Here is a 25,505-nt window from a genome sequence, read left to right as displayed (position 1 = left end):
ACATACATCAACAAGCGCGTCTCCCGGCCGCCGCTCATGTGATCACCCCGATGTAAACAAACCAAAAAAGCCCTAGCCGAACCGCACCATTCCATATTTAGTTTAGTGCCGTCATCGCACACTCACACTACGGAATATCGAGCCATCGTCGAATAAATCTTCCTCAACATCGACGTCGACCACCGCCCCGACCCGACACCCCCCTTCGCGACGAATCTTATATCCAGCTCGACTTCGCTTCCTCGTCGACCTGAATTCTCGCAAAAATGGCTACCGAGTTGACCGTCCAGTCGGAACGTGCGTTCCAGAAGCAGCCTCACATCTTCCTCAACTCCAAGACCAAGGCGAAGAGCAAGAAGGTCGGCCAGACCCGGAGATGGTACAAGGATGTCGGTCTGGGATTCCGTACTCCCAAGACTGCCATTGAGGGCAGCTACATCGGTATGAGCGACCTACTCTGAGATTTTGCCGGCGAAATCGGATTTCAGATTCGGAGACAGAGGCTACGATTACCTGGGTTTTGGAGATGAGGAAACCGCGCGGAATATCAAAAGGCAAATCACAGGAATTATGGCGCAGAAAATTTCGAAAGAGGAGGCATCATCAAGGGACAATTGCGCGACTGGTTTCCTACTGAAATCCAGTGCCGTGGTCTTTATCGCGGAGTTTCGAGTTCCTCATCTCCAAAACCCGGGGATCAAATCCTGCTGGCTAGGCGTCGAGGAATATATTCAGATTGCTAATTCGAAACAGACAAGAAGTGCCCCTTCACCGGTATGGTCTCCATCCGTGGTCGTATCCTGACCGGCCGTGTCGTCTCTACCAAGATGCACCGTACCATCATCATCCGCCGTGAATACCTCCACTACGTCCCCAAGTACAACCGTTACGAGAAGAGACACAAGAACCTTGCCGCTCACGTCTCTCCCGCTTTCCGTGTTGAGGAGGGTGACTGGGTCACCGTCGGCCAGTGCCGTCCTCTGAGCAAGACTGTATGTGGAAATCCTCCAAGCAACGACTCCGCGCGATGTTCTCCGGCAGCGGTTGATGCTGAAATGGAAATTACCATGGAGCGGTCGTCAATCCACCCTCAGAATCAATTATGTCTAACTTTTAATCTAATAGGTCCGCTTCAACGTCCTGCGTGTCCTGCCCCGTACCGGCAAGGCCGTCAAGTCGTTCAACAAGTTCTAAACGTCGATAATGGATGAAGGGGGTGTTCACATGGAAAATAAAACCTAGGGCAGCGGCGTGACTGGATATAAGCGAAATGATCTGGCGGGTTGGGATTGTTTTAACGATTCTATGTCCCGGGTACCCTCCTGCAGGAAATATCCAATACAAAAAAATTTGATCCTCCTGTGTTACATACAATATCTACAGCAGACCACGGAATAAGGGATTATCACGCACGGCGGCTTTGGGAATGGAATTTTCTTGTCATGACTTAGAATCTGATTTATTCTCTCCTCGTATCTAACGGCGGGAGGAGTAGATAGATACATTGTCTTGTGTCCTTCACTCTGCTCCTTTGAAAGCGGCCTTCTGGATCCTTTAACAGACCCATCTCGAGCATGCAAACCTGAGAGGTTCTGGCGAAGTCTCACTTTAGAAAACGCTTAATCCTCTCGCGATCTGAGGCCAATCGATCCTTGGGTGGGTGCTCGGGTGTAGACAGATCAGAGATATCCTCCCCCATGATCATATCCCCAAGCTCTTCAATTTCTTCTTCGAAGTCTTCCAAGACAATCACGCTGGATCCTTGAGAGAAAGACTCGACTTCGGTAGGGGTGGATGATTCTTCGGCCAGAGACCAGTTTCTGGTAACGGGATTATAGAGCTCAATTCGATTGACGCGCCGAGCGTCCGGGGGCGTGATAGATGAGACAGAATATGCTAGTCGAACTGGACAAGGCGTATCAAAGACGGACTGAATGTCGTCACTATCATCATCATCTTCTTCTTCTTCGTCTCCGTCTTTGTCTTCCTCTTTGTCTTTGTCGTCTCCTTCTATCTCTTCGAATTCCTCTTCCTCTTCTTCATGCACAACGGTGTCATGCTGAACAAGATAATCTGTATTAATTCCCTTGGCCAGAGCTCTTCCTGCAGGAGTTACATCCAGGTTGACTGGGTATGAATTGGAGGTTGTTTGACGTAACCGGGTGAAAACCCCAACTTCAAGCCCTTGGTGAAATTCCTGCCAGTCTCCCTGCTTCCGTAGTTGCCATGACTTGAGGAGGCCCTCGCCGACCCTCTGATAATATGCCTGGGGCACATTGATCAGATGGAGCAATTTACCCAAGCTGACACCAGAAGCGTGATCCAAATTCATACTATCGATCTCTTTCGAAAGGACTGTTCGTAGCTTTCCCCGAACACGTCTATAGGAGGCGATTTTGTCAAGTTGCAGAATTCTGCCGATATCTTCATTCTCTTGCGCAATCTGGATGAGCGTAGAGATCTTGAATGAGCAGATTATCGCAGGCGTTTGAATCTCTCCCCATATAAGATATTCTCCTATGCCACTGTAGCCCGGGATTTGGATCTTGTTCTGCTGTACAAGGGATTTGGCGAAGTACACCGGGCCTGTAAGCTTCCTTGCATCGATGATGGAGACCCTAGCACCTTCCTTCCCCCACAGTGCTCGGTGGATGGGGGCTAGGATAGACCGAAATGTGGAGATGAAGGGGCTTGGATGGCTTGCGATGCTGACATGATCCAGAACATAACCGTTGAATTTTTCCGGGGCAATGTCGTCAGGAAGGAATGTGCTGACCCCAGAGTCAGCAAATAGGCCGGCCATATAACGCTTCGGAGTATTGATCCCTTGAGAGTCTGCGTTCGACCATCTGTACAGAAGCGGCGGTAGGTGGTCGCTTCGCGGAGATGTCGAAGATGTCTGTTGCGCACATTAGCTACCATTCCTTGTATATGCTTCTCACCCGCCTACATGAGGTTCAGATGCGTCGTCTCCTTGGTCTAAGCACCACCAGCAGACCTTTCCACCATGTGTGGTCAGGGGCTGTGCTGATGATTGCAAAACGTTTACACTGGGACTATGGCATCCTGACGTATTTTGGTGATGAACAAAAGTAGCTGAGTGGAGTGTAGAGTTCTCCTGTCCATGTTTAGTAAACTTTCCTCGAACATTCATCATCTAACTTACAGAACTTGAGGTTAGAGCAGCTGGGTCGGAAGCAGTGATCCTGCCAGATTGAGCGGTCCTTGCGCGGTACCCTGACGTGTCTATGTCATCGATTTCCTTCTCAACGAGCGAGGCTCCAAGTGATTGAGCAACATCGATGATCATGTCTTTGATTGGTAGCAAATCGCCGTGGTTGAGAGGAGCCTTATGGACCCGGCCCCAAATAGGATCCCCTAGTCGCCTCATGTCCCCCCATTGAGAGTCCAATGTTGACTTAGAAGTTCTCCCATCAGTGAAGCCGCTGTTCTCTAAATCCCTTCTGTATTTAGCATTGAAGATTTCCTTGAACGCAGTACTGTCCCTCTCAAAAAATTTGTGGAGACAGCATAGGAATATTCTTTTGTCATCATTCCACGGCACTCGGGGAATTCTGATCGAGAAGTCGAGCGGCATTTTGAAGGCTGTCTTTCAGATAATCCACTGGGATCTTTGGGAGGAACAGACAGTAGAGGTATAGTGAGATAATGGAGGCCACGCGGTGGAATATTGTGTAAGAAGGTGAGAGAGTAGTTGAGCGTAAGGCAGTAGGAACCAACACAAGTGAAAGTATTCCACAAAGATGATTCAAGAGTGAGATGGTGAAGAGACAGGCAACACAAGGCAGAGGCTAGACTGACGGCCGTAGTGAGGTTTGTAGTAAAGAGTACTCCGTAGTCTCAGAGAATTTGTAAACAGACTGGGACAGCTATCTGAGATCTCACAACAACAATTGACGGAAAGGTGGCGTGAAATGATGGTCATGAGGTGGTCAAAGATTTCATGTCCATGAGAGGCAGGTCAGAAGAGGGTAATGAATTTACTATTAACCAAGAAGTGTTGAGCTTCAGTCAAGGTACGGGACAAATGCTGGAGGAGAGGCCTCGCCTCTTGCCCAATGCCATTTCCCATGTTTAACTAACGCCTCACTCTAAAAGAGCGAAGTGAATGAACAGTGGCTTGCTCAATTGTGATCAAAGCACTGAGACACGAGCATCAACGGTAGCATGGTTTCTGTGAGTGTTATGAGAATATATTCACTGATGGGGATATTCATATTGCAGAGCTGTACATCGCAAAACTATAATTATTTGGGAACTTTCAAGTTGATTAAGTAAATTTAGATGTCCATAAAGTGCGTTCATTTCCAGAGTGAAATGAATTATTGAGAGCGAACTGAAGCTTTGACTGTTGGTTGGTATACTGGTGGTTATCAAACTCCGTCACAGATGTTGACCCGATACTCATACCAGCGCTAGTCATGTTGGAGTAGCCGGAAAATCATCATCTAAGCCAGGAGCTCCACCGCGACTCTTACGTCTACCAAACACCACCGAGCCAACGAGCTCAAGCTCTTGCAGTAAATCAACCACCAGCACCAGGCTCTTCATCAACCCGGGTGATTTAATTCCTAATAATTTTGGTCAATCCGACATTTCTGTCTTGATTAATCTTTGTCAATTGACCAGTGTCCTCTTATCTCTGTTCCTGACTATTCCGTGAGAACCAGTGGCTCCACAGCATGGCTTCTTGAACCATCATGATCAAATCTGGTGCTCATGTACACATGTCGATCTAGACACCTTTCAGATACAACTTGCAATACCTCTTCGCTCCGCAGGCACGGTTCTGAATTCCCAACTAGTCCCGCTAAGGGCCATCGCGACGGTCCCCTGATTCTTATTGCTACCCAAGTTCGGCACCTAACCATTGCTGACAATGTCTCAAAATTTTGAGAAATCCGTGAAAGGGGCTACCAAGGTCAAGGTTAGTCAAATCAATTTATTCGGCTTTGCCAATACTATCTTGGATGGTCACTGATACGTTTCTCGATGGACAGCTTGCAGCTCCTAAATCGAAATACATCGAACACATCCTGGTTGCGACCCATACGGGCGAGGCTGGCGTTGCAGAGATATTCCGGACACTGCAACTTCGACTGCGCGATTCAACATGGACGATTGTGTTCAAGGCGCTAATTGTCGTCCATCTTATGATACGAGAGGGGCAATTGGATGCCACTTTACAATACATGGCGGAGAACCCGACCAAGTTAGCAATCAGCGGATACTCGGAAGGTTAGTGTGCAAGCTGGGCTGAATGGACGGAAGCGTCTTGACGAATGTGCGTGTCCAATGCTGATGGCTCATGCCTGTAGTACAATCACAAGGGCATAACATCCGAAGATATGCCGATTACCTTATGGCGCGCGCAAAAGCGTTCGAAGCTACAAAGACAGACTACGTTCGGAGCGGACAAGGACGGATGAAGCGATTGACAGTCGAAAAGGGTCTCCTGAGGGAAACAGAGATTGTTCAGAAGCAGATCAAGGCTTTGTTACGCTGCGACGTGGGTCTTCACCTTACTGTGACCGGTGCTACACCTGTGACTGACAGTTCGCCATCAGCTTCTGACAGATGAAGTGGAGAATGAAATCACACTTACGGCCTTCCGTTTGCTTACATTGGATCTCCTGACTCTATACTCGGTCATGAACGAGGGTACAATAAATGTCCTAGGTAGGTTCCTTGTCCCGACATGCTGTGACTGTATTGACGCGATTGGCCATTAGAGCATTATTTTGAAATGTCGAGGCCGGACAGCGAGCGCGCTCTAGAGATCTACAAAACCTTCACCGCGCAAACGGAGGAGGTTGTGAAGTTCCTGGGTGTCGCTAGGCACTTTCAATCTGCAACCAGATTAGAAATACCCAAACTTAAACACGCTTCGACGGACTTGACGCGCCTTCTCGAGGATGATCTCAATGATCCGGATTTCAACCTTCGCCGAAGGGAGTACCTGGCTCGCAAAGGCGCAAACAATGGTGGAGCAAACACTGCGTTGAAGTCCGGTATTACTGGGGGCCCTCAGGATACCAGTAATATGGGTTCCGCCCCGAGCCGCCCACAAACAGAACCGAACCCGCAGAAGAAAACAAATCCTGCGGACTTGATTGACTTCTTTGAACCTATCGAACCCAATCCGCAGCCTACAGCACAACCAACAACTTTCCAGCAACCGTACCAAGCCCAGCAGCAACAGCAAGCCATGTCGTTCCAGCCAACTGGCTTCCAACCGCAGCAGACGGGGTTCTATACCCAGCAGACGGGTTTCCAGCAACAGCCCCAAGGGACCCCTTTTGGTCAGCCATCCGGCTTTGGAGAGCCCTTTCCTCAGCAGAATAATAGCCAATTTGGACAAGCGCAAGTCCCGCAACCACTCCAGTCTACCCCAACCGGGGCTGGGTTCGGCGGCTACTCAGCACAGCCGCAGACATATGGATTCCAAACCCATCTTAGCCCCATACCGCAAAGCGGTGTTGCGTCATTTTCTCAGCAGCAACAACCCGCACCGGGTGTTCAGCAGCAACCGCAACAACAATCAACCAATCCTTTCAGGCAGTCAATGTTGATGAGCACACCAACAGGGACTGCTGTGCCGGCATCTCCGTTGAGCCGCCAAAACACGAACCCTTTTGCCAGACGCCTATCGACGGTGAATCCACAATTCACTTCAGGACCTACTGAGGCGACTCCTCAGAGTCCAGCGCAGCAACCACTTCAGCCTCACCGAACAGGGACCAATCCCTTTGCTCGGAGCTCCTCTGTTCCTCCCCAGCAGAGCCAAGGGCTGCAGCCTCCAGCCGCAGCACCCTTACGACCGAACCCAACTGGAAGCACGAATCCCTTCCGACAGAGTGCCTTTGTGAACCAACAAACCGGCCAGGGCTGGCATATCGGTGGTCAACAGGGTACCATGGGGGACTCGAACAGCTGGAAACACTGCCAGTCTTTCCAAGGCCCGGGATGGCCTAGCATAACAGGTTATCCACATACATAGTCACCGGAAGTGAAGTCTCGATGGCTGACCGGGACATAGCGTATCTTATCATTTGTTCCTGTGTCTTTATGCGTCCGTCTTTATGCGTCCGTCTTTCTGCTGATTACCATATACCTGTATTTCTTGTCCGCATTGTCACCGTGCATCAAGACTTCTGGCGTTTGTATCCTTGAGCGAGTCCGCAGCGCGGGCGCATTTTCTCGTTAAGACAAGCAGCGCATAGCAAATAATTGAGGATGATATATATAAGTTGTGTTGGTACGGCAAAGCTTAGAGCGTGCAGTTTTGGAAAGTCCCGATAGGTATTTGGTTTGGTATGACCCCAGTATATTGGGACAAAGGGTAACTCTACCTAGAAGGTTTACTATCGGAAGCATGTAGTCCCTAGGTTCGCGATACTCAAGAATCACACCATACCTATGTACCTATCAATGGGCCGACCGTGTTCTTGGTACAGATTCTAACTTTCGTGCTATTGGATCCAATTCCAAGGAAAAGCTCTCTGGTATGCGAAACGCCAACCGATATCATCCACTCATTACCAATGATCGCCAGTTTACGCGGGACACCTTTGCCTTGGTGTTCCAACGGACAACGGCTCTACCATAAGAGCTGCTTCAAGCGGGTCGCATTAGCGGTTCCCAACGCATCTGTTCGGAAAAGAGTTGCGGATGGTGGACAGTTATATGCGATACGAGGTCGTCTTACTACATATTAGATTGTCCAAGACGTTCGGACGTCTCAACAGTTGGCGGCCGCTAGCCCGTGTCGAGTGTCGAGATGGTGGAGCAACGAAGCAAGGGAGCAAAAGAAGCAAGGACTTCACTCCGTATTTCGTATGCACTGTTCAGGCCCACACGCAGAACCGAAATTTCTTCTTCAGGAATCCGGATACGCTGCAGACAGGCATGATTGCCGTACTGCAGATCGTGAGTCTACAGTCTACACAGCCCAGGCTCGCTTATACCGTCAGAATTAGATCTACGCCGAGCGGACAGCAAAGCAGCGTCTACGGAGTATCTACCTTGTAAGGTATCGAATGCAACGGTTCGATTCGGCGGTCAGGTCAACGATCCATGCAACTGACTCATGGCCATGCAGAAATTCCAAGTTTTCCACCTGCTGGTGCGGCTGGGATGGGGCAATTGATGGCAACGTTGAATGCAGGGATGTCGACAGCGGCGATGAGGCAGTGTCTGTATTCTATTTCTGCTTCGTTGTACCGCTTAGACCAGATGCTGAGTAGAGACTCATATTGTACTGAGAACCACTGAGAGCAGACACAACGCGCTCAAAGTCAAAGGCCAAGTAGTCGCGTACCCACAGAGTTGCAGTGTGGAATTCGGTTCGAGGCTCCAAGAAGCGCCAACGAGGGAGATTCAACCGTTCAATATGAGAGGTCATCTGTAAACTACTAGATTGGGAAAATGAGACAGGGACTCTCAGACTCTCGCATTGCGTACTACGTAACTAGGTACTATCAAAATAGTAGACATCAAATGTATTATGGAGTTTGCTCTAATCAATCCTCTAAGTCCTTGGCTTGGAGACATTATTGGAACTCTTGAGTCATGTGTCCAGCACATGCACTGTGTCATAGAGACGAACTGACTAAGCATAGATACCAAACAGTTAATGATTGTATGAGGAAGATAGCAGTGTGTTAATCTGATATTGTAGGCTGATCTTTTCCAGCTGGACCTTTGCGAGGCTCCGATACATTATCCATGCGAGCCGCAAGGGGATTGGAAAACACATGGTAAATAACCTACAAGATAGGCTACTACGATGAATCGAGGACGTGTCCGATCGAAACGCAAACAAAAACATGTGGATTGTGGAGTCGGTTTATTTTGACATGAAGCTCAAAGAATGACAGCGCTTGAGGACTCGAGTACATCTGTTCGCTCCCCATGGCAAGACGAGACAGAAGGTCCAATGCCGAGTCAACAATACAAGGAGGGAATAATAATGCAGAGCATATGTTGTGGGAGATAATTCTACTCTTCCTTTAGACACTTAAGATTGGCTTATGTATCAGTCGTACAATTTTCATATTTCATACTTATATTACCTCTTTACTCCGGAGTATTCACGTCGGATATTCATAAAATTAATTCCGAGATCCGATATCCCACATCCAGTCGTTTATAGTGACTTCTCCCATGAAATCAATACCGGCGTAGGGCTCCACTCGGTCTTCGGCAGCGACAGCATCCGGGATCTGGCCTCGTGTTTTCGACTCTTCTTATCAGTGTCACCACTTTTTTCTTCAAGTTTCTTCGGGTAGTCATCTGCGCTATTGCGTAGAAGTCCTGAAGACTGGACACATGCACTGGAGACCCACGCCATCGGTTATGGCTTGATACAGGACTTTTCAGCCAGAAATTGTTCCGTTATCGTTGTGGTTGTAATCGAAATCACAACTTCAATCAAGGGAGAGTAAGCTTGAGCCGGAGAAAAATCAAAATAAAAGTGAATGAAGGGAAAAAAAAAAAGGGTAAAACAGATAAAATACCAAATGAAAATAATAAAAGTAAAAACGAGACTGACACAAGAATGACCCCAAATTCCCTGCGCTTATGGAATAATCGCGCTGTCCCCTCCCCCTCTTCTATCGACACATCCACCGCCCTAACAAGTGACAACTCTTGTCTTGTCACTTCTTACTGCTACTAGCCCACGACTCCATCGCTGGCTGCTTTCTGCAGTCCTGCTCCTCCCACATATATTATCGCTATTATTCTCACCAATATAGTGCAGGTCAAAAGTACCGCATCCTAATCCTCAGCTCAGTCCACCATTAGCAAAAAAATGATGGGCTTTTCCTGATAGGGGCAGTGTGCTGACCATTCAGCATTTCCCTTGGCTTTGGGTACCCCGTCCATTTCACCTTGTCACTATCCAACCCATTTCCTCCAATTCTTGTCTCCTCTTGCCAACTCTAGAAACAATGAATAATACACATGAAGATCATCAGCAAATACTGTGATTGCTGATTGAAGTCCGATGGATGCCAAGAACTCCAATATCCAGCCAACGGCATGTTCTCCTGCCGGCGGCCACGAGCAGGTCTTACCCATGCTAGGTAAACCAGCTGCTTGGGATTCCACCATTACTACTACTTCGACTACTTCTGGTGGTACTATCTTTAACAATTATAATCATGCTCATCAGCACCACCAACAACAACAACCTCAACTTCTCCATTACCATCCTCCTGCCGTCTCATCGGCTGTGACAACTACTGTTCCTGCTATCGCTCCCTCGTCATCCTCCTTATCACACAACCCCGACGAATCTGCAGCTGCAGCATCGCGCTCCGCCGACTCGGATTCAAAAAATCGTCAAGATGTAGGCAAGGGCGCTCCATCGAAGCTTCGCAAGACTCGCAAAACCACCAATGTATCCAATGGCCGGTCAACGTTGTTCTGGGTCCATACCGATCCGCAGTCGGTCTCGGAAGGAACGCGAGAAGAGACTCTGAAACGTATTCGCTCCCATGTGATGTCCGAGCACAATCGCAAGAAGAGATTGGAGAACACTAAGCGTTACAAGAGCAAGACCTGGAAGCATCTTGCGTTTCAGCCTGTTGAGACCACCAGCTCCAATTCCTCCAGCACAACCGCAGCGTCAGCGTCTGCCCCTACTTCGGCCTCGTCGTCTTCCGCATTCGAACAAAATACTTCCACCTCTTCACCCGCCATCTCCTCCACACAGCATCACCAACAGGCCAAACAGGAACACGATCAAGGTCAACCGCAGATCAAAGAAGAGGAGGAACAGTTTGAGCTTGTTGTCACGAAGAGGACTGGCAATGTGGACAGCTATAGCGTCGGTACATCTTCACAGACTCAAACAGTCGGCCGTGTACAATCAAGATCCTCTCCCCCATGGGATGGATTAGGCCATGGAGGGAAAGATCCCTTCAATACTTTGCACACGCCTCTCTCGGATAGGATGTACCGACATCTGCAACACTGTAAGCCAACTTGTCCAAGCTGAAGATGATATTTCTTTGTTAATAGTGCTTTTAGTTCTGTGCAATTTGACCCGATTGGCATATCCGTTGCAACGACGATTTGCGCCGCGGTTACAAGCTCATTGGGCGGCCCTGGTCCAACATGATCCGGCTTCGTTACATGCCTGCATCTGTGTCGCTGCATCTAATGCCGCGTTGGAGTCCGGGGAGTTTCCACTGGTTGATCCCGCCAAAGCGCAGACGAGCCCGTTGATTTTGGACACCTTTCACCATCGCGGAGAGACGATCCGTTTGGTCAACGAGAGCTTATCGGACCCGCTCAAAGCCTCTAGCGATGAACTCATTGCTGCGGTGTCGATCCTACTCACGATCGAGGTATGATATGGCACATTGTTTCTGCCTTCACGGCCCTGCTGACGGAAAAAGATTGCGTCGGGGAATCCGGACTACTTGAAAATTCATCTGGCGGGGTTAAGACAGATGGTTGCTATGAGAAATAGCTTTGCTGATGTGCCACCGGATGTGCGCTTTCAAATATCATGGTGAGTGAAGCCGAGCGAAAGTTTTGGGCCCTTGGCGCGCGTGACTAACCCGAACTAGGACCGACATTCGAGTGGCGTGCATGGCCTTCACAAAGCCGATCTTCCCTTTCGTCCGCTACGCTCGTCCCTCTGGGCTTACCCTTATACCCCCTAGTAAGGATCATGCTAGGACTGCATCGCGTCTGATTCAGTTGATTGAAATACCCGGCGTCTTTGGTGATGCCATGTCCAAGGCAATATACGACCTGACTGAACTTATTTGGTATGCAGAGTGGATCAAGGGCGATCCAAAGTCGTCGCAGAGCTTTGACGACGAAACGGAGGATTACTTCAATACAGAAGTGCTCTACGTTGAGTATGCCCTGCACACTGACCGATACACGGCGACCGGTGAAGCCAAGGGGGACGCAACGATTGAGGGTTGCGTCCGACTGGCGTGCTTGCTCTTCCACAACTCCACCATATGGGAATTCTACCCGGCGATGGGTCCGGTGTTTTCGAAACCGATTATCGGACTCCGAGTCGCACTTGAAACGACGATCCCGGCCGGGTACTTCAACCTGTGTCGGGAATTATTGATCTGGGTCCTTTTTGTGGGGGCTTGCAGCTCGCGGCTCTTGGCCCGCGAGCACACGTTCTTCATGACTGAATTGACCACGGCCCTGAGGAACCAGGGATTCCGCTCCTGGCAGGAACTGCGGGAACTTCTGCTGGGATACTTTTACGTGGATCGCTACTACCTGACTCCACTGCGCGAGTTGTGGGACGAGATTCACATTGACGCCGACGCCAGTCGGTTGAACCTGTGTTAATATACAACGGACCCTAATGTATGATACAATAATGAGACATGGTATATACCGCATGATTGACGAATACATTGGCTGGACATATGACATCTCCTTCACACATCCGTAGAATAGCCTCGCACATGTGCATGAGCAGAGACTGGCAATATATATCTTCCCCCGAGGCAGAACTAAATATGAGCCGACACAACGGAGAAGCAAGGGAGAAGCCGACAGGGATCAAGCCCTCCCTTCAACTGACATCCCGATCACTAGCCCAGGTCTAGCCAGGATCGGAACCCGAAGGAGGCCGTACTATCAATATAGCACATCCCGAGTCTAACAATAGCAGCTGACACGCATGACGCACATCGCGTTCATTTCCCTACCCATCACAACGGGTATAACTCGGCCACAGCCCAAAAACCGAGTTTGCGCCGCACCGAGAATTGACCGCATATCTCTCATGTCCACCATAAGGTAACTCTTATCATTCTCACTGCACCGTAGCAAACACCCACAACAACTGAAGTCAGAAGTCCTCTCACCAACATTATGCAAACAGTCAAGAATATAGCTATATGGCGGTGACAGCACCAGCGACAATAAAATCAAAATCTAAAACCAAGAGGCGGCAAAAGTTCGAGTCAGTCAGAGTCAACCAGCGAAAACCGAGAAATCACCGAACTACTGACAATGACCCACCTGGCCAACCCCTACTGCCACCGAAGAAGGAAAAAATGCCTCGAGGTAGGTTACATATAGGGTGTGGTGCCCAGTCTCAGCCAGCAGTTTCTGTTTGTTCTTGTTTTTCTTTTCTGATTTTGTATTTGCTGTTGTCCTGCTGCTGTTGCTGCTGGGAGTCCCCGTCGAATGTGTTCCCTGATGGGCGAGACTGGATTCGGTTACTGATTGTTCATACTGAGGTATACTTGCTAACTGGTTGTACTAACGTCGACTACTAAGCTTGATCTGTGTTGGTGGTAGGTTTGCTTATGTGCGCTGATCCATGAGATGATTTGGCTGATGTTCGTTTCTAGGTGGTGTGAGTCCAGTTGATTCAACTAAGGTGGTTGTTGCAAGTTGGGACTATGCAGCATGTTGTTGACAACTACCGGAATTGCCAATGCTCTTTAGCTCATGCTAAGGGTTGTGTATTGGCTACTGAAAATGGTCTGGGCCAATTGCTCGATGGCATTAACTCATGAGGCTGCACCGGCGCAATGACTCGGGTGGATGACCGGAGTGATGCTCATACGATACAATAGACAGCATTATCGTCAACATTTCATTATCGACGGCCAACTAAATACAGACTGACCCCGCCCATTGTCAAGACAACAGGCACCATCATTATCCAATCCTGGACGCATTATTTATACCAACGGTCGGGAACCAACTCAAGGAAAAGGGAAACACAATATTAAACATGTCCACAAGACCATCTATATCTGCTGCGGGTTCAGAGGTCTCACCTGCTTGGGCCCAGAGTGACCAAGCTCAGACATGAACTAACCAAACAGCAATGATCTTACGAGAATGGGTATCTGAAGCATTAAAAGTCGGAATCGTGCCGTATTGCCGATCCCTCAATCACGCACAGAGACTGATGCAATAGGCGCAACAGGTACAGACTTCTCTTAGGAGACTGCAGCCTTTTCGATATACGATCGCGCTTAGACGGTCTCACGCTCGGTCTTGGTTCTCCGGGCCTGTCCGGTAGGAGACCACGGGAAGTGGGCGACGGGGATGACGAAGAAGCTGTTGCTGCTGTCGGCAATACCGGCCAGAGCGTTGTACCAGGCGGTGAAGGCAGCCAGGAGGCCGAAGAAACCACCGGCCTTGATGATGGGAGGGTTGGGCTTGCCCTCGCTGTCGCGCTGGATGTAGCCGATACCGAGCAGCAGGAAGGCGAGATCGAGCCAGAAGAACAGCAGGAAGAAAGCCACGGTGGATCTCAGGGTGCAGAACAGCAGGATGGTGGTGAAAATGAACCAGCCCTGCGGATTGTTAGCTGCGGTCGCCGACAGAGGACAGAAACCGATTCAGAAGAACTCACCATAAGGAACAGACCGAAAGAGTTGTAAAACATAGAAGTGCTGCTATTGTCGGCCTTGACAAGAGCCGACTCGATGTTGAAACCACCGGGGGTCAAGACAATAGCGAAGGAGATCCAGAAACCACCATAAGAGGACAGAGCAGTGGCACCAAAAGTGTTACCGACAGCCATTTCCCTGAAAACTAGTCAGCGGCCGCGACAACAAGATGCTATCAAGGAGCTCGAGCTCCAACGAGGACAGGGGAAACATACCACATGCCGGCAAGCAACTGAACGAGACCACCATAACCGAAAGCCAGAGCGACGACGATGTTGGGAGCGGTGATGTCGCGAGCACCCATGTTGATGCAGCTCAGCACGAACGTGGTGAGGGCGAAAGCACACAGACCCAGAGGAGCAGGGTTGGCAAACTTGCGCTTCTCGACCGACTTGTACAGACCGGGCTGGAACTCTCCTCCGAAGGGAGGGAGGTTGTACTCGGTAGGATTGGGCTTGGCCAGAGGACCATAGCCAAAGCGAGCGGCGGCCTTGGCCACTTCGTGCTCCTCGTGGGTCATCTGCGAGGTAAGCTGCGGAGCACTGGCATTCTCAGGAGTGCCGTTGATGGTGTTGTCCGGACCGACGTCCTTCTCAAGGGCTGCGTTGTGCTCGGCGGACATGGTGCTTTACAAGAACTGTCAGACAATCGCAAGTAATGGAAATAAAAATAAAATCCAGCTAGCTGAAGGAATTGAGGATTATAAAAGGTAGGAGGTGGAAGGGGAGAGAGACCACACAGCACTGCTGGTTGGGAATTTAAGAAGGCAAAATGGAAGCACAGCTATTGACGACAAAGCAGAAGGATCCAAAGGATGAAAGGGAAAAGAAGAAGAGGAGGAGAAATATATGCTGGATATTATTCCGGAGGGACTTCTCTCTTTCTTTTTTCCCTTTTTCTTTTCTGGGCGTCTCTTCAGGGTAAAAAAAAAAAAAAATAAAAAAAATAAAAAGGGAAGAAAGGAAAAATATGAACCAAAATAATTCCAAAGAGGCCAGACCAGAGAAGCACGACTACAACAACAAATGACACGGACCAGAATGAGCAGGGGGAAGAAGAACAGAGCAACTTACCTGAATCGGGATGAAGGGCCGTTAGTAGGGATTTAGTCGGGGCTAGTCTTAGACGGAGCAGTGAGGACGAGGCACCAACGCGGAATCAACTAGTTAGATAGTCTCGTAAGTCGTAGCTCGTAAGCAACCTTGCTAGACTAAGTATTAAGACTACTAGATAGATAGTCTGCTGTGGAAAGGATACGACCCTGGTGGATGAGCACTAACTTTAAGTACTCCGCCGGTCAACGAAGGGAATGTGGAGACTGGAGACTGGAACAGAGCGACTGGAAGGATGAATGGGTATGGATGGATGAATGGAAGGAGAGAGAATGGAACTGGAATGGGACCAAAAAACCTACGGCTCTTGTTTTGACGGAAGACGGGGAAATTGGGCTCTTACTGACTTCTCAAGTCTTGGTTTGGAGGAGGTGATGGGCAGCTAGTACTAGGTCGGTTGCTGTTGTGGAGATTGATGATCAATAAGATCAAGTCGAATAATTGTCATTCTTATGCCGAGAAAAAAAAAGGAACGAGTGTGCAAATAATAGTGACTTGCCTTTTCTTTTTCTTCCGAGCGAAGGAAGAAAAGCGGGGAGGAGATTAGCTTTGGAGTCTTGGAGACTGCCCAAGAGCAGTCGATCAAACATACAAACAATATTAGCCCAGCAATCTAGAACGAATGGGGAGACGGAAAACTCCCCGGGATTCCTGGGTAAAAGGAAGTTTTTCTTGACCCAGCATGCATCGCTGTGATTCGTTCGAATGAAACTCACGGGTTCAAGTCCATAGGTACGTACTTCTAAGGTAGGTACGTACTATTTGTAATCCCAAGACCCGGGGATCAACTACAGAAGGGAGTGGAGAGGAATAATCTCCGGGGAAAGAGGCAAATCTGAGAAGATCATCGGAGGGGAATAATGACACCACAGATGGCAGAGTGGTACAGGGCAAGAAACATATTTTCCATTTCTTCAGTATACCTTACCCTACGGAGTTACTTCTGATGAAAACTGACCCTGTGTCCTGACTCTGATGGACTTCTACCAGCATGCATTTGGACTTGTACCTAGATAGTCAAGAGTACGAAGTGGTATCCTGTCAGAATGGACAACGTGACAAGACAACTTAATAATCCCACCGTACCTGGCAACCCTGGTCTTCTGTCCGCACGCGGCAAGTTTTTGAGCCGGTGATTCCGTCATTGATCTTCCACTTTTTGTTTTATGTCGCTTTCTCCCCTTACTCATCATGTTAATTTCAGGTTCTCAATTAGGTTCGAATTGTAATCAATTTTGTTCTCAATATTAATGAACCCATCTCGGCCAGGATTGATGAAACAAAATTGAAACCCATGCCAGGAGCTTTCCCGTGGCTGACGGTAGAACGGGTTAATTGGGAAACTGTGATGCTCATGGGCCCATTTGGGCAGGTAGACTGCCGATCTATCCATGATACTACAGTACTACTAAACTGTGGTCTCCATTCCTCGCGCGCATCATCCCCACTAAGCTAGCTATCTCGTCCTGTACCCTGTGGTCTTACTTGGCCTGTCCTACACACGAGTTCGTGCTTTTTAGTCTACAGCAGCTGGTGGGAATGGAACATTAGCCGGTAACCGAGCTGGAGAGCTTGAAGTCCGACAAGACGATGGTAGGGTAAAGCAGTTACTTATTCCGGTGACAGAGACAGACGACGGAGACAGACGACAGAGACAGACAACAGAGGGAGCCGTACACTACTAGGTAGATGCAGCTTAGTAGTTTGGGCCTTCTCTTCGACAACTTGACAAGCAAACATCATCCCTTAACTAACGAGGATTGATTGTTGGGCTAAGCACCCATTTTGCCAAGACCTCTTACAAGACATCTTTTAGTGTTGATTTGTGGAATACGGATCGCCCCGACGACAAACTTTCCTGCAGCTCATATCCTTCTACGCCATAGCTTGTATGCAGTATTTACCTGCACTCCGTAGTATGGATAATTCACCTCATGATCGACCGGAAGATTCTATCCACAGGCTACTGCATCCTCAAGAAATCAAACTACAAAGTACTTGAAAAATCGAAATAAAAATGCAGGGAAGAAAAGCTGAGTTAAACCTTCCCGGTGAGTAAGCATGCACCAAAAGTACAACCTCATGGGACTATTGTTGAGCTTTCCCCGGTGGAGGAAAACGCGCCAATAACGGACGCGGCTTGGCCAGTATGCTTGTCACACAAGAACGCTTAAGGTAAGAGTAGGTAGTCTGGAACTGAGCTGGCCCAGTTTCAAAGATGTCCATTAGCGAATCATCAAAGCCAAACACGTCCAGAGTACACGAACTTATCCACTAAGCCTACTTAGCAGAGTGCTCACTACTCTCAAGTCTCAACTCGGACTCTCAACAAATAATAACAATCTTATGGCAGTTTTGATCACCTCGGTCTGTGGATGTTCTGCCGTCTTCCCGCCCGTCGTTTCCCTCTTGGGTAATTCATAAGCGGCTGAAGTCTGACGGGCCGAGCTTGGACATGTCAATGATATTATCAGTGACGAATAACTTGATTAGCTTGAGCCCATTGCTTCAGATCTCACGGGGTGGACTTGCTTGTCTTACAACAACTCCTACTACAACCTCTCATGTACGTATTCTGTATGTGTCATTAATAATAGATGGCGACTGGCATCCCTTTTTCCACGGCTTCATAGCAGGCTGAACAAGCGTAGAAGATCCGGCTCACCGTCATCAAAGTACAGAGCAAGAGCAGTTGATTCTGCCGTTATTGACAAGATCATCAAAGGCTTAATCAAAGTACCCGTTTCAAAGCTATCTATGGAGCACAACCGTCGCCAGTCATCCCCCAAGAGGAAATGACGGGTCCATCACTATTGTCATTCCCTCGGCCATGGCCGATCGGACTGTTTAACCGGCAAGTGTCACTGTTAGTCTGTCAGCTCGGTGATTGATTAACTAACTAGCATGGTATCTACCTATACTCAAGATATTAATCAAGCCCAGACTGTTCCAACCCTAATAATTTACTAGCCGAACCCTGGTAAACAGACTGCGAATTAATCTCCCAATATTAACAACATATGAATGTGGATAGAACTAAATACTACGCACTGGCAGGGTTCGCGAGGCCAGCAAATTAACTCCTGGAAGCTGCAAGTCTGCGACAAACCCCTGCATCTTGCATACGCCGACACCTACGGAAAAATGGAGTCGATGGGCCTCGCCTACGCAGTTAGCGGGTCAACCACCACAGCACGGAGCCACGGAGACAGGGAGTACGAGGTTACCTTTGCTTTTTTTTTTTTTTTCGTTTTTTCTTCTGTCTCAGATTCAGCCGCCTCCAAAGGTATTTCTCGATTTCTCGACAAGCTTCCTCAAAATTTCTGGATCTCAGTCGACAGGATTAAGAATTATTTAGACAAGGGGAAGACTACTCCGTAATGTAAGCTATCGTCTCTTTGGGCACGGAGTACTGGGGAGTACGAAATTGGGGTCAGATTATTTCCTTATTTACTGGCAGTCGTGCCACGTTGACTCACACCAGACGCCAGTCATACAGGTGTGAGTTTGTGGCTGCAAAATTAGACTAATCGCTATTTTGATTAAGGCTGCGTGCTTAGGCGGGTGGTTGTTTGTGGTGGAAATTGGGAGTGAGTTGGTGCGCTGTTAAGATTTCTGTGGTCTGCTAAGCTTAGCGGCGTGCTTGGATAATTTATCGCGATTTTTATTGTGGTCTCACTGGTTTGGGCTAGCTATATCAAATGTTGGTGAGGTTTACTCCGTATTGTTGTGCTGCTATTTGTAGATAGCTATTTGTTCCATATTTATTTACCTTAGTGAGGCTGTATTTAGGCTGTCGTCCTTGCTTCCTTCTGTTGTTTAATTAACGAAGCAGACGAGAGGCGAGACTTGTCTCAAGCGCTCCTTTCGAAGTCAATATCGATAAAGCTCTTAATGCTGAAACTTCAAATTGCGGTCTCAGAGACACACTTCCGTTCACTCTGCTTTTGACGATTGCTTACCTTGGCATTGTTGGCCTACTGCCCAGTCCTAGGCTTGATTCCCCTCTTTCGAGTGGTGTTGTACACAAGTTACCTACCCTGCCATGACACCTCAGGCCGCTGCTGACTGGATCGCTTATTGGACCATATGAGTGCCTGAAATTGAGGGCTCTTCTCATGCTGGGGCAAACCAACTATGTTGACATCTACCTAGTCTGCATATCTGATCTTCAAGATGATGTCAGTTTGGCTTTGACTTTTTGCCATACTCAAACCTTTGGTAGTATCAAACGACCAGAGAACACTCGCTGGCGTATCTATCTACTAGTGACAATCTCTCCGAAACTTACCCCGGACGGTGAACCAAAGGATCAAAAGACCAATGGCATCATCCTCGCTTACAGTGGCCATACCGAAATCATCAGAAAGGGGATCGCCGATCAGCTTCGATATACTATCAACTAACTGATGTGATCTTTCCTACTTCGACAGTCAACCCAAGACGCCAGGAATGATTATTGCCTGATGTTCCGCTATCCAAGACAAAGTAATGCTTTGTGGCTTGGCTAGCATTCAATAATTTAGCTCTATGTCTGAGAACCCTCAGAGTCCGTGCAAGGCCACGAGATAGCCACGTTTTTCTTGCTTGGCAGCTGCTTTCTTGGGACTAGTATTACGGGCTACGGAGTATACACTCTTGGACTGGATGAGCGTCAGACCTCTTCGAGCCGGCTTCATGCCATGCCAAATGCCGATGGATAACCCCGGAAACAACGGGGGTCTGGGGATAGTACAATAATTGGGACCTGCTCCATCAGCCTCCATAACCATTCCGTTTATTCCAGGTCGATGATTTTCTCGGTTCAGACTCGGTTGCCCTTCGGTTCGGCGGAGCGGAAGTCACCGGGACTGGGAGGAATCACCAGGAACCAACCACAAGGCACAGTCCCTTTGAGTTTTGAGAGTTTCATGGATTCAAACGCTGTCTGGGATCCACTCAAAACCCTTGCTTCTGGTCTCTGGCTACGCCTGAACTCTGGACTCTTGACTTGGGAGCTGGCGGCCTGATGCTAGCAGCGTCAACGTGAGCAGCTCACAGCTTGGCTCCAGGTGGGGAATACGAACCAGTCAAACAAAACTGGGGTAGCTGCATTTATGAGAAATGTGTCCATTTTTGAATCATCAGAGTACTATCTCCACTGGACGAATGACGAACAAACCATTCTCTTGCTGATAATGGAAAGAAAGGCGGGTTGTAAGCGGGGTCGACGATGCAATTGTCTGGAGAACCACCTGGAGAAATGGAAGCTGGCGGAACATTAGACTGGGAGCATGACCTAGTCCTTGCTGCTCGGCAACTTCGTGTATGTCAGCATCTATCGCGGCCTGTATGTCTTGTTGGGGTACATGCCGGTCAAATGACCTCTGTAGCGCTGTAGATCCGATTCTCGCTTTCCCGTCGTTCAGAGCGATGATGTATCTAGACAGTCGATCAATGATTCATCCAGAGCTGATGATCGACGTTGTAAGAAAATAGGATGACCAAGATACCTCTCTAAAATCGCCCTTTTGGTGAACCTTACCAAAGAAAAGAAGCGGTCAGTCGCTCAATCAACGATCCGGATGGGGTGTGGTAGGAACTATCGAAATCATGTTGGGTTTATCTGGAGAATCTTACCCGACTTCGATAGTTAGACAATAGCGCGTTTTGCAGGGTGACATTTGTTTTATGGAATTGTCGCTTCGTCTCAACAGGCCTTGGGACAGTCACCGCTCACATCGTATTCGATTAGCTGAGCGTACTATAAGGAGAAGGGCAGTTGCCTGGGTGAGAAGCCTCTGTGAAGTGATCCGACATTCTCTCACGATGAATTGAGAAATGATCGTTTTCTCGTACTCAGTTGGTCAAGAGAGCATGTTCAATGGCATATCTTGTCATCTTAGACTCGATTGCTGATACCAACTAATCGCGCACATCTTTGTGATACTAATGGCCAGATACTCTGAGAGTGTCTCCCTGCACAGCAGGGGAGGTTGCACCATAGAGCTCTCTGAATATATTTCTCATAGGAAAGAGTTCGGTCCGTCTCCAGAGCATTGTCTGCTATGTGACAGCTCAATGCCAAGCGACTCGTTCCATAATCCTCCATCGAGACTCTACTTGCAAGTGCTCACAAAATGAGGGACAGAAAGTTTCTGATGAACACCCTGACAATGCATGTCTTATCGCCATCCTCATAGCTACGGCAACCTCTCTCCGCGTGCGGGGATTGATAATGTCTTTATCAGTGATATCTCTTGTGTGATGGAGGCACTTACCACCTGCTTCTTTCGGACAGATCGCCAGAGTTGGAGTTTCTATCCAGCACACGTTTCTCCCAGGTTATCATGGTCTCTGTCTCTTACGCGACATAAACTCATTCCTTGAAGAAGTTCAATTGGATGAAGTCCTTGTCAGCTGAAGAATGTTGGTATCGACATGTCTATCAGTGCGACTGCTTCTCACTTATCGATCTCCAATCATCCATTTACGGAAGGTCATTGATATGCCAGCCATGCTGTCTGCGATCTCGCTGATAACATGGGCATCGCAAATGTAGCGAGAGTCACTTGTATAAGAAGAGTAGCAAGGATATCATATCGAGGCCATTCTTTCAGAACTTTGTGTACAACAATAGTGATTTGCGCACAGTACCTGAAACGGGTGACTCGATCATGGATATCGAAGCAAAGAAGTTCAGTCCTGCAGCTTCAGCTGAGGCAGATGCAGCCTTAGGCTTCCTTGCCTCAGAAGAAGCGGCGTTTTTTACCGAGATCGATGAAAAGAAGCTCGTTCGTAAGATCGACTGGATGATCGTCCCACTTATGTGGGCAATTTATTTTCTCCAATATCAGGACAAGATTTTGAGTAAGTAAGACCTTGACGGATTTGCTTCCTGCACCGTCTTACGCTGCCTTAAGTCAACTATGCCTCCGTCATGGGCTTGCTCAGGGATACCGGCATGCAGACGGACCAGTTCTCCAAACTGGCCTTAGCTTTTTACGTCTCTTACCTGTTCTTCGAGTTTCCAACGGGATATCTCATGCAACGGTTGCCTATCGCAAAATACCTTGGCCTCAACGGTAGGGCTCTCGTCGTTAAACATGTTGTGCATTGCTTACAGGCTGTAGTGACGCTATGGGGACTCCTGACTACCCTGAACTGTGCTGCGCAGAATTATGCTGGACTCATTGTCCTCCGTGTCCTGCTAGGATGTTTTGAAAGCGCAGTTGCTCCGGCGTATGTTGCCAACCCCTGCAATCTCAATGCCCGAGTCCATTCTGACAGGTACCAGACTGATCTTGATTACTTCAATGTGGTACAAGAGGAATGGTAAGGTGTATCTCTCATGGCCGAGAATGTTGCTAACCTTCACAGAACAGCCCAAGCGGATAGGTTTCTGGTATTTAGGTACTGGAACTGCCACCATCGTCGGAGCTCTTGTTGCATATGGACTGCTCTTCTATACAGGTGACCGCTTCCGATCCTGGCAGATCATGTTCCTCATCTTTGGACTGATCACCATCGCCGTGGGAATATGCGTCATGATATTCCTCCCAGACAATCCGATGGCGTCCCGGCTGACCCATGAGGAGAAACTTCTGGCGATTGAGCGTCTCCGGGAGAACCGGACAGGTATTGAGAACAAGCATTTCAAAACGTACCAATTCGTAGAAGTATTCAAGGACCCCCAGACCTACTTCATTGCCGTGATCGTGACGGCAATGAATATCTCCAACGCCGCCATCAGCAGCTTCTCCGCTCTGATCATCAAAAGCTTCGGCTACACCACCAAGGAAACCGAGCTACTCACCATCCCCGGCGGCGTGGTCAGCGTGGTCAGCATTCTCACAGGCACATATCTGGCCGGTCGCTTTGATCAGCGATGCCTGAGCCTCATAGGAATCCTCGCCTGTGGGCTGCTTGGAGGCTGCTTGATGGCCTTCTCCCACGAAGGAATGAAAGCCTCCGAGTTAGCTGGCAACTACTTGACTAACTGTGTCGGGGCCGCTCTGCCGTTGATGTACTCCATCGCTGGCGCTAATGTCGCAGGTCACACCAAGAAAGTCACTATGAACGCCATCGTCCTGATGTCGTTCTGTCTCGGAAATATTCTAGGTCCGTTGACGTTCCGCACGGAAGACGAGCCAGACTATATACCGGCAAAGATTGCGATCGTGGCGACAGTCTCGGTAGCAATTGTCTTCTCCGTCCTGTTGAAGTGCTACTATATGTACGAGAATCGGCGTCGCGACATGAAGGGCGAGGGACAGCGTCTGGAGAACTCTGACTTTTTAGATCTGACGGACAGGGAGAATCCGGATTTCAGGGTACGTCTGCCTTGTCTGCAGCACAGCTTGGTTCTGACAGCTGCGACTACAGTACAAACATTGAGGACTCAACGATCTATCATTGAAGGTCAATTCTATAGTCTATATACACGATATACGATATGCAATGCAGTGGTATCTTTCTAGTACACCAATAAGCAGAGGAAAAAGGGAAACCGACATCAAATTCAAGCCGCAACCTGCGTGGCCTTGAACTCCTCGCTGGGCTCGTAGTCAACGTAACCCTTAGGATCCTTGGGCAAATAGAAGAACTCTCTCTCGTACGGCCGGAGAGGGATACCGGCCTTGATCTTAAAAGGCAAGTCAGGGTTCGACGTCCACGGACGACCAATACCAACCACCACGTCGTAATCCTTGTAGCGCGAGTCAACCGCCTCCAGGGCGGAATCAGCCTTGTAGCCACCGGCAATAATCACAGGACTAGCATGACCATACGCCTCGAGGAAGAAATCCAGCTGATCCGTCGACTCGGTGTCCGCGTTGCCCGAAATCCGCGACTCGACAACATGCACATACGCCAGCTTCATCTCCGCCGTCTTCCGCGCCAGGTAACTGAACTGCGGGACGGGATCCGCCATCCGCATCCCCTGGAAGCTACTCCAGGGGCTGAACCGAATCGCCGTGCGGTCCGCACCAACAGCCTCCACAACCGCGCGAGTCACCTCGAGTGCGAAGCGCGCCCGCTTCTCGACACTCCCGCCCCACGCATCTGTCCGCTTGTTCGCCGTATCCTGGGTGAACTGGTCAATGAGGTACCCGTTCGCACCGTGGATCTCAACGCCATCAAAGCCCGCGGCGATGGCGTTGCGCGCAGCCTGCGCATAGTCGCCAATCAGGGCATAAATCTCCTCCTCGGTGAGCGCGCGCGGCGCAGGCGCCTTCTCGTCCGTGGGGACATCGCTGCTAGACACGAGGTCGAACCCGCCTTCTCGCTTGAGGACTTCGGGGTTGGCGACCCGGCCGAGACCCCACAGCTGCATGTAGATGTAGGAGCCCTTGGCGTGCACGGCGTCGGTCACCTGGCGCCACTGTGCGATCTGCGCCTCGGTCCAGATCCCTGGCACGTTGGCGTAGCCGCCTGCGCGCGGCGAGACGAGCGTGGCTTCGGTGATGAGGAGGGTGCCGGGGACGACGGCGCGTTGCTCGTAGTGCTCCTTGACTATGGGGAGGGGGACGTGGTCGTCGTCCACGCGGAATCGGGTCATGGGGGCCATGGCCAGGCGGTGGCCGAGCTGCATGCGCCCGACCTGGATGGGGGAGAAGAGTTTCGACATGGTGGGTTTATTGCAATCGAGTCTATGTATCACTCGAGACGTTGATGATAGCGCGACTATACTCTGTAGGGTATTAATTGGGACGAGGCAATACGGGGAGGGAGGCCGTCAGCTTTTATCCTACAATCTCTGGAGAGCATTGTGTCTTAAAAACAACACTATAGAGGCTGTAAACCCCACTGATTGATTTCAAATCACATCCGATTCCCGAGGATTGGAAATCCAGTGGGGCAACCGAAACTCAGCGGAGGCAGCTCCATAACGAGAAAAGGAGGCAGTAGACTAACGTAGATACAGATAACTAAGGGAACAGTAAGGTACTTCCAGCATATTCGCGAACCATGCGGCAGATTGCTG

General features: G+C 49.2%; 8 protein-coding genes across 8 annotated transcripts; 4 read left to right on the top strand and 4 right to left on the bottom strand.

Annotated features, from left to right (window-relative positions):
- The first annotated feature begins 193 nt into the window (after positions 1-193).
- Positions 194-1,638, top strand: P174DRAFT_500019 (40S ribosomal protein uS17). The gene is made up of 3 exons (XM_024830945.1): positions 194-441; positions 754-992; positions 1,126-1,638. Exons 1-3 carry the CDS (start codon positions 267-269, stop codon positions 1,192-1,194), a joined length of 483 nt encoding a protein of 160 aa, XP_024686934.1. The 5' UTR covers positions 194-266; the 3' UTR covers positions 1,195-1,638.
- Positions 1,604-2,803, bottom strand: P174DRAFT_381784 (uncharacterized protein; the record flags this gene model as incomplete). Its single annotated transcript, XM_024823093.1, has 2 exons — positions 1,604-2,099; positions 2,160-2,803. 2 exons carry the CDS (start codon positions 2,801-2,803, stop codon positions 1,604-1,606), a joined length of 1,140 nt encoding a protein of 379 aa, XP_024686933.1.
- Positions 2,804-3,220: 417 nt separating this feature from the next.
- Positions 3,221-3,391, bottom strand: P174DRAFT_359623 (uncharacterized protein; the record flags this gene model as incomplete). Its single annotated transcript, XM_024821744.1, has 1 exon — positions 3,221-3,391. A coding segment is annotated over one exon (171 nt), but the record flags the coding sequence as incomplete, so codon positions are not given.
- Positions 3,392-4,513: 1,122 nt separating this feature from the next.
- Positions 4,514-7,280, top strand: P174DRAFT_508627 (ENTH domain protein). Its single transcript, XM_024831473.1, has 5 exons — positions 4,514-4,948; positions 5,022-5,259; positions 5,340-5,530; positions 5,589-5,700; positions 5,754-7,280. Exons 1-5 carry the CDS (start codon positions 4,901-4,903, stop codon positions 7,019-7,021), a joined length of 1,857 nt encoding a protein of 618 aa, XP_024686931.1. The 5' UTR covers positions 4,514-4,900; the 3' UTR covers positions 7,022-7,280.
- A 2,312-nt stretch (positions 7,281-9,592) lies between these two features.
- Positions 9,593-12,440, top strand: P174DRAFT_436736 (uncharacterized protein). Its single transcript, XM_024826110.1, has 4 exons — positions 9,593-11,003; positions 11,059-11,378; positions 11,430-11,545; positions 11,604-12,440. The coding sequence occupies exons 1-4, from the start codon at positions 10,031-10,033 to the stop codon at positions 12,355-12,357; spliced, it is 2,163 nt and encodes a 720-aa protein (XP_024686930.1). The 5' UTR covers positions 9,593-10,030; the 3' UTR covers positions 12,358-12,440.
- Positions 12,441-14,009: 1,569 nt separating this feature from the next.
- Positions 14,010-15,051, bottom strand: P174DRAFT_362247 (acetate uptake transporter family protein; the record flags this gene model as incomplete). The annotated part of the gene is made up of 3 exons (XM_024821841.1): positions 14,010-14,333; positions 14,393-14,567; positions 14,645-15,051. The coding sequence occupies 3 exons, from the start codon at positions 15,049-15,051 to the stop codon at positions 14,010-14,012; spliced, it is 906 nt and encodes a 301-aa protein (XP_024686929.1).
- Positions 15,052-21,704: 6,653 nt separating this feature from the next.
- On the top strand, positions 21,705-24,020 carry P174DRAFT_466588 (putative MFS transporter). The gene is made up of 5 exons (XM_024830549.1): positions 21,705-22,390; positions 22,444-22,605; positions 22,654-22,762; positions 22,818-22,855; positions 22,901-24,020. The coding sequence occupies exons 1-5, from the start codon at positions 22,198-22,200 to the stop codon at positions 23,998-24,000; spliced, it is 1,602 nt and encodes a 533-aa protein (XP_024686928.1). The 5' UTR covers positions 21,705-22,197; the 3' UTR covers positions 24,001-24,020.
- P174DRAFT_436731 (alkene reductase) lies at positions 23,926-25,401 on the bottom strand. The gene has a single exon (XM_024826109.1). It carries the CDS (start codon positions 25,146-25,148, stop codon positions 24,042-24,044), a length of 1,107 nt encoding a protein of 368 aa, XP_024686927.1. The 5' UTR covers positions 25,149-25,401; the 3' UTR covers positions 23,926-24,041.
- Between the last annotated feature and the right edge of the window lie 104 nt (positions 25,402-25,505).

This window comes from Aspergillus novofumigatus, assembly GCF_002847465.1.
Source record: "Aspergillus novofumigatus IBT 16806 chromosome Unknown P174scaffold_1, whole genome shotgun sequence".
NCBI classification, from domain to species: domain Eukaryota; kingdom Fungi; phylum Ascomycota; class Eurotiomycetes; order Eurotiales; family Aspergillaceae; genus Aspergillus; species Aspergillus novofumigatus.
This window is presented reverse-complemented; position numbering and strand designations above follow the sequence as displayed.